We start from the raw sequence: 8639 nt of genomic DNA on the forward strand, positions 1-8639 counted from the left end.
CACAGTAATTCATCACAATACACAGTAATTTATCACAATGCACAGTAATTTATCACAACGCACAGTAATTTATCACAATGCACAGTAATTTATCACAATGCAGTAATTTATCACAATGCACAGTAATTTATCACAATGCACAGTAATTTATCACAATACACAGTAATTTATCACAATGCACAGTAATTTATCACAATGCACAGTAATTTATCACAAATTACAGTAATTTATCACAATGCACAGTAATTTATCACAATACACAGTAATTTATCACAATACACAGTAATTTATCACAATGCACAGTAATTTATCACAATACAAATTACAATGCACAGTAATTTATCACAATGCAGAGTAATTTATCACAATGCAGAGTAATTTATCACAATGCACAGTAATTTATCACAATGCAGAGTAATTTATCACAATGCACAGTAATTTATCACAATGCACAGTAATTTATCACAATGCACAGTAATTTATCACAATGCAGAGTAATTTATCACAATACACAGTAATTTATCACAATGCACAGTAATTTATCACAATACAAATTACAATGCACAGTAATTTATCACAATGCAGAGTAATTTATCACAATGCAGAGTAATTTATCACAATGCAGAGTAATTTATCACAATGCAGAGTAATTTATCACAATGCACAGTAATTTATCACAATGCACAGTAATTTATCACAATACAAATTACAATGCACAGTAATTTATCACAATGCAGAGTAATTTATCACAATGCAGAGTAATTTATCACAATGCACAGTAATTTATCACAATACACAGTAATTTATCACAATGCAGAGTAATTTATCACAATGCACAGTAATTTATCACAATGCACAGTAATTTATCACAATGCAGAGTAATTTATCACAATGCAGAGTAATTTATCACAATGCAGAGTAATTTATCACAATGCACAGTAATTTATCACAATACACAGTAATTTATCACAATGCAGAGTAATTTATCACAATGCAGAGTAATTTATCACAATGCACAGTAATTTATCACAATGCACAGTAATTTATCACAATGCAGAGTAATTTATCACAATGCACAGTAATTTATCACAATGCAGAGTAATTTATCACAATACACAGTAATGTATCACAATACACAGTAATTTATCACAATGCAGAGTAATTTATCACAATACACAGTAATTTATCACAATACACAGTAATTTATCACAATGCAGAGTAATTTATCACAATGCACAGTAATGTATCTCAGTGATTTATTGGTGAGGGGGCAGTGGGAAGCGGAACGGAAAGCGCGGGCTGAGAGTTCCGGGCCCGGCGCCGAGGGGACGGTTTCCGGAGATTGCACCGAGGCCGGGGAACGGTTTCCGGCGCGGACAGCGGCAGCTGCGGCGGTCTCCCTGACAACCGGAGTCTCCCTTGGCAACGGGACTGGTTGGTTGGTGGGTGGGTGCAGTGGGAGGGTAAATATCCCCCCCCCCGGGGCGGGGGACGGGACTCGGGGGGGCTGGGTGTCATCCCATCATTGTTCCCCCTTCTCCCCCCATCATTGTTCCCCCTTCTCCCCCCATCATTGTTCCCCCTTCTCCCCCCATCATTGTTCCCCCTTCTCCCCCCATCATTGTTCCCCCTTCTCCCCCCATCATTGTTCCCCCTTCTCCCCCCATCATTGTTTCCCCTTCTCCCCCCATCATTGTTCCCCCTTCTCCCCCCATCATTGTTCCCCCTTCTCCCCCCATCATTGTTCCCCCTTCTCCCCCAATCTGCTCCCCCATGTCCTCCCTCCCATTCCCTTCCCTCCCCCTCCCCCTCCTCTCTCCCCTCCCCTCCCCCTCCTGTCCAATGACACTTTGAAGTTCCCCATTGCCTCCTTGGCTTGTTCCCTCCAGGGTCTTGGAGTCAAGGGGACTTTGGTTCTCATCTCACTGTAAATAATGGAGAAGGATGATCCCGGTTGTCTGTCTCCATCTCGAGACAGAGGGAGTGGATGGGGGGCAGGGGGCGCGCGAGGGTCGGGGGTCGAACAACTCTAGTTGACCATTACCACCGATTGCCTGAATGTGCGGTGGCCATTGTGAAGGAAGAAGCCATCAGTCATTCTCTCTCCCCCTCCCCCACCCCCAGCAAGATCCCCCCCCACACCTCCCCCCCCCCCCCCCCTAGATGGCCACGCCATGGTGAGCCAGGACGTCTGGCTCCTCAGCACTCGATGTGGAGATGCCGGCGTTGGATTGTGGGGTAAACACAGTGAGAAGTCTCACAACACCAGGGTAAAGTCCAACAGGTTTATTTGGTAGCAAATACCATAAGCTGTCGGAGCGCTGCTCCTTCATCAGACGGAGTGGAAATGTGCTCTCAAACAGGGCACAGACACACAAAATCAAGTTACAGAATACTGATTAGAATGCAAATACCTACAACCAGCCAGGTCTTAAAGGTACAGACAATGTGGGTGGAGGGAGCATTAAGCACAGGTTAAAGAGATGTGTATTGTCTCCAGACAGGACAGCCAGTGACATTCTGCAAGCCCAGGAGGCAAGCTGTGGGGGTTACTGATAATGTGACATAAATCCAACATCCCGGTTTAGGCCGTCCTCATGTGTTGAAAATTTGGCTGTTTGAGAGCACATTTCCACTCCATCTGACGAAGGAGCAGCGCTCCGAAAGCTTATGGTATTTGCTACCAAATAAACCTGTTGGACTTTAACCTGGTGTTGTGAGACTTCTTACTGTCCTCAGCACTCTCCAGGGCCCTACCATTCACTGTCCAAGTCCGACCCTGTTTTGACTTTCCAAAATGCAACACCTCACCCTTATCTGGAATGGAATCCATTTGCCAATTCCCGGACCACTTCCCCAACTGACCAAGATCACCCTGCCAGCATAGTCGGAATGGAGCAGCAGGGCCGAAGGGCCTGTTTCCGTGCTGCATTGCTCTGTGGGTAGGGAATAGAAAGGTGATGAACATGTGCGTTTGTGTCGTGTTCTCCCTGAGCTCTGTCACTGGCTGGCTCAGCGCTGATCCCTGCTGGTAGAGTTTCTAACTGGCACGGACTGCACACCTTCATCTGGGAACTGAACAGCTGCTAACATTTGTCACAATCGCCCGGCACCCCTCAGAGGAACAGCGCAAACTAAGAGCTGATCGGGTGCCGAGGACGGGAATGAGACTCAAATTTTTGTACGGGGTGCTGTACTAATCAGGGAGGTGCTGGCGTTTCTGAAATCCCCAGCAGTGCAGACACTCTGAACCAGGAAACCGCACCGTCTCTCCGCCGCTCCCTCTCGCTCCTCATCTTCCCGAGTTCCCGGTTTCCCCGTGTTCCCGGTTTCCCCGCGTTCCCGGTTTCCCCGCATTCCCGGTTTCCCCATCTTCCCGCATTCCTGGTTTTCCCGGTTTCCCTGTCTTCCCGCGTTCCCGGTTTCCCCGTCTTCCCGGTTTCCCCGTCTTCCCGTGTGCCCGGTTTCCGCGTCTTCCCGCGTTCCCGGTTCAGTCCAAAGATGTGCGGGTTAGGTTGATTGGCCAGGTTAAAAAAAAAATTGCTCCTTAGAGTCCTGGGATGTGTAGGTTAGAGGGATTAGCGGGTAAATATGTGGAGGTAGGGCCTGGGTGGGATTGTGGTCGGTGCAGACTCGATGGGCCTCCTTCTGCACTGTAGGGTTTCTATGATTTCTATGATTTCCCCGTCTTCCCGCGTGCCCGGTTTCCCTGTCTTCCCGGTTTCCCCGTCTTCCCCCGTTCCCCATCTTTGATTTCCTCCCGGATTTTTCCCTGACTCGGGAAGGATTGACGTCACTAAAGCTGGAGGATGGATTCAGCCCGATTAACTCTCTCTCTCTCTCTTTTCCCTCCCCTCTTCCTCGCAGCTCGATTCTGCGCCTCGTCCTCCCTGCCGCTGGTGGTGAAGCGCCCCCCCCGGACCCCCTCATCGATTTCCACAGAGATGTTTGCAGCGGCTGCTGAGTATGGGGCTGAGGAGTACGGGGGAGAGGACTTGGTCCCCTCCTGTCCAAACCCCCTCTTCCTGCAGTGGTTGGTGGAATGGCGGGACACGGCGGCAGAGAGGCAGCACAAGTCACAGATCGTCTACGAGAAGGTGGGTGAATTTCTGTGTCACGTTCAGCAGGCGGGGCGGAAGAGGGGTTCGAGTCTCTGAGCTTTAAGTTTTAAAGTTTATTTATTAGTGGCACAAGCTGGGGCGGCACAGCGGGTTAGCGCTGCTGCCTCACGGCACCAGGGACCCGGGTTCGATTCCCGGCTCGGGTCACTGTCTGTGCGGAGTTTGCACGTTCTCCCCGTGTCTGCGTGGGTTTCCTCCGGGTGCTCTGGTTTCCTCCCACAGTCCGAAAGACGTGCCGGTTAGGGTGCTAAATTCTCCCTCAGTGTTACCCGAACAGGCGCCAGAGTGTGGCGACTGGGGGATTTTCACAGTAACTTCATTGCGGTGTTAATATAAGTTGTCATGATGTGGAGATGCCAGCGTTGGACTGGAGTGGGCCCAGTAAGAAGTCTCTCAACACCAGGTTAAAGTCCAACAGGTTTATTTGGAACCACGAGCTTTCGGAGCGCTGCTCCTTCATCAGGTGAGTGGAGAGGTAGGTTTCACAAACACGGCGTATATAGACAGAGATACAATTACAAGATAATGGTTGGAATGCGAGTCTTTACAGGTACAAAGAACAAAGAATAATACAGCACAGGAACAGGCCCTTCGACCCTCCAAGCCCGTGCCGCTCCCTGGTCCAAACTAGACCATTCTTTTGTATCCCTCCATTCCCACTCCGTTCATATGGCTGTCTAGATAAGTCTTAAACGTTCCCAGTGTGTCTGCCTCCACCACCTTGCCCGGCAGCGCATTCCAGGCCCCCACCACCCTCTGTGTAAAATACGTCCTTCTGATATCCGTGTTAAACCTCCCCCTCCCTCGCCTTGAACCTATGACCTCTCGTGAACATCACCACCGACCTGGGAAAAAGCTTCCCACCGTTCACCCTATCTATGCCTTTCATAATTTTATACACCTCTATTAGGTCACCTCTATTAGGTAATCAAGTCTTTCCAGGTACAGACATTGCGAGTGGAGAGAGGGATAATCACAGGTTAAAGAGATGTGAATTGTCTCAAGACAGGACAGTTAGTACGATTTGTCACCTGTGAAACCTACCTCTCCACTCACCTGAGGAAGGAGCAGCGCTCCGAAAGCTCGTGGTTCCAGATAAACCTGTTGGACTTTAACCTGGTGTTGTGAGACTTCTTACTGTGCCCACCCCAGTCCCAACGCCAGCATCTCCACATCATGACAACTTACATTCACACTGCAATGAAGTTACTGTGAAAATCCCCGAGTCGCCACACTCTGGCGCCTGTTCGGGTTACACTGAGGGAGAATTTAGCACCCTAACCTGCACATCTTTGGACTGTGGGAGGAAACCCACGCAGACACGGGGAGAACATGCAAACTCCGCACCGACAGTGACCCAAGCCGGGAATCGAACCCGGACCCCTGACATGGGGTGGGGAGTGAGATTAGACTGGGTGGGATATTAAAGGGTGTGGGGAGCGAGCGGGAGAGTGGGATTAGACTAGGTGGGATATTAAAGGGTGCGGGGAGTGAGGGGGAGAGTGGGATTAGACTGGGTGGGATATTAAAGGGTGCAGGGGAGTGAGGGGGAGAGTGTGATTAGACTGGGTGGGATATTAAAGGGTGCAGGGAGTGAGGGGGAGAGTGGGGTTAGACTGGGTGGGATATTAAAAGGTGCGGGGAGTGAGGGGGAGAGTGTGATTAGACTGGGTGGGATATTAAAGGGTGCGGGGAGTGAGGGGGAGAGTGGGATTAGACTGGGTGGGATATTAAAAGGTGTGGGGAATTAGGGGGAGAGTGGGATTAGACTGGGTGGGATATTAAAGGGTGCGGGGAGTGAGGGGGAGAGTGGGATTAGACTGGGTGGAATATTAAAGGGTGCGGGGAGTGAGGGGGAGAGTGGGATTAGACTGGGTGGGATATTAAAGGGTGCGGGGAGTGAGGGGGAGAGTGGGATTAGACTGGGTGGGATATTAAAGGGTGTGGGGAGTGAGGGGGAGAGTGGGATTAGACTGGGTGGGATATTAAAGGGTGCAGGGAGTGAGGGGGAGAGTGGGATTAGACTGGGTGGGATATTAAAGGGTGCGGGGAGTGAGGGGGAGAGTGGGATTAGACTAGGTGGGATATTAAAGGGTGCGGGGAGTGAGGGGGAGAGTGGGATTAGACTGGGTGGGATATTAAAGGGTGCAGGGAGTGAGGGGGAGAGTGGGATTAGACTGGGTGGGATATTAAAGGGTGAGGGGGGAGAGTGGGATTAGACTGGGTGGGATATTAAAGGGTGAGGGGGAGAGTGGGATTAGACTGGGTGGGATATTAAAGGGTGAGGGGAAGAGTGGGATTAGACTGGGTGGGATATTAAAGGGTGAGGGGAGAGTGGGATTAGACTGGGTGGGATATTAAAGTGTGTGGGGAGTGAGGGGGAGAGTGTGATTAGACTGGGTGGGATATTAAAGGGTCCAGGGAGTGAGGGGGAGAGTGGGGTTAGACTGGTGGGATATTAAAAGGTGTGGGGGAATGAGGGGGAGAGTGGGATTAGACTGGGTGAGATATTAAAGGGTGCGGGAAGTGAGGGGGAGAGTGGGATTAGAATCGGTGGGATATTAAAGGGAGCGGGGAGTGAGGGGGAGAGTGTGATTAGACTGGGTGGGATATTAAAGGGTGCAGGGAGTGAGGGGGAGAGTGGGATTAGACTGGGTGGGATATTAAAGGGTGAGGGGGGAGAGTGGGATTAGACTGGGTGGGATATTAAAGGGTGAGGGGGAGAGTGGGATTAGACTGGGTGGGATATTAAAGGGTGAGGGGAAGAGTGGGATTAGACTGGGTGGGATATTAAAGGGTGAGGGGGAGAGTGGGATTAGACTGGGTGGGATATTAAAGTGTGTGGGGAGTGAGGGGGAGAGTGTGATTAGACTGGGTGGGATATTAAAGGGTCCAGGGAGTGAGGGGGAGAGTGGGGTTAGACTGGGTGGGATATTAAAAGGTGTGGGGAATGAGGGGGAGAGTGGGATTAGACTGGGTGAGATATTAAAGGGTGCGGGAAGTGAGGGGGAGAGTGGGATTAGAATCGGTGGGATATTAAAGGGAGCGGGGAGTGAGGGGGAGAGTGGGATTAGACTGGGTGGGATATTAAAGGGTGCGGGGAGTGAGGGGGAGAGTGGGATTAGACTGGGTGGGATATTAAAGGGTGTGGGGAGTGAGGGGGAGAGTGGGATTAGACTGGGTGGAATATTAAAGGGTGCGGGGAGTGAGGGGGAGAGTGGGATTAGACTGGGTGGGATATTAAAGGGTGAGGGGGAGAGTGGGATTAGACTGGGTGGGATATTAAAGGGTGCGGGAGTGAGGGGGAGAGTGGGATTAGACTGGGTGGGATATTAAAGGGTGCGGGGGAGTGAGGGGGAGAGTGGGATTAGACTGGGTGGGATATTAAAGGGTGCGGGGAGTGAGGGGGAGAGTGGGATTAGACTGGGTGGGATATTAAAGGGTGTGGGGAATGAGGGGGAGAGTGGGATTAGACTGGGTGGGATATTAAAGGGTGCGGGGAGTGAGGGGGAGAGTGGGATTAGACTGGGTGGGATATTAAAGGGTGAGGGGGAGAGTGGGATTAGACTGGGTGGGATATTAAAGGGTGCGGGGAGTGAGGGGGAGAGTGGGATTAGACTGGGTGGGATATTAAAGGGTGTGGGGAGTGAGAGGGAGAGTGGGATTAGACTGGGTGGGATATTAAAGGGTGAGGGGGAGAGTGGGATTAGACTGGGTGGGATATTAAAGGGTGCGGGGAGTGAGGGGGAGAGTGGGATTAGACTGGGTGGGATATTAAAGGGTGCGGGGAGTGAGGGGGAGAGTGGGATTAGACTGGGTGGGATATTAAAGGGTGAGGGGGAGAGTGGGATTAGACTGGGTGGGATATTAAAGGGTGCGGGGAGTGAGGGGGAGAGTGGGATTAGACTGGGTGGGATATTAAAGGGTGAGGGGGAGAGTGGGATTAGACTGGGTGGGATATTAAAGGGTGTGGGGAGTGAGGGGGAGAGTGGGATTAGACTGGGTGGGATGTGGGGAAGGTTGAAGTTGAGTCTGATCCTGTTTTTAATCTGATTTAATGACTGTATTGTGTTCTCCAGGCCATTCGCTCACTGACAATGTACCCCCTCCCCTTGCGGAGTGGGCGAGAGGCTAAAATCCTGTATGGCTTCGGAGACGGGATCTGCAATCGCCTGGATGAGAAGCTGTCGGAGTACTACGCTGAACACGGTCCGTGAGGCAATTCCAGACACTGGAATTGGGGTGGAGGAGGGCGCGGGAGGGAGGGAGAGAGAGAGAGAGAGAGAGAGAGAGAGACGGAGAGGGAGGGAGAGCGAGAGAGAGAGAGATGGCGAGGGAGGGAGAGAGAGAGAGAGAGAGACGGAGAGGGAGGGAGAGCGAGAGAGATGGAGATGGGAGGGAGGGAGAGAGAGAGAGATGGCGAGGGAGGGGAGAGAGAGAGAGAGGAGACGGAGAGGGAGGAGAGAGAGAGAGAGGGCAGATGGAGAGGGAGGGAGAGAGAGAGAGAGATGGCGAGGG

General features: G+C 51.1%; 1 protein-coding gene across 1 annotated transcript; it reads left to right on the forward strand.

The window, feature by feature from the left end:
- Positions 1-1241: 1241 nt before the first annotated feature.
- Positions 1242-8330, forward strand: LOC144488122 (uncharacterized; the record flags this gene model as incomplete). The annotated part of the gene is made up of 3 exons (XM_078206142.1): positions 1242-1434; positions 3868-4097; positions 8201-8330. Coding segments are annotated over exons 1-3 (553 nt in total), but the record flags the coding sequence as incomplete, so codon positions are not given.
- Positions 8331-8639: the final 309 nt, after the last annotated feature.

This window comes from Mustelus asterias, unplaced genomic scaffold, assembly GCF_964213995.1.
Source record: "Mustelus asterias unplaced genomic scaffold, sMusAst1.hap1.1 HAP1_SCAFFOLD_1306, whole genome shotgun sequence".
NCBI classification, from domain to species: domain Eukaryota; kingdom Metazoa; phylum Chordata; class Chondrichthyes; order Carcharhiniformes; family Triakidae; genus Mustelus; species Mustelus asterias.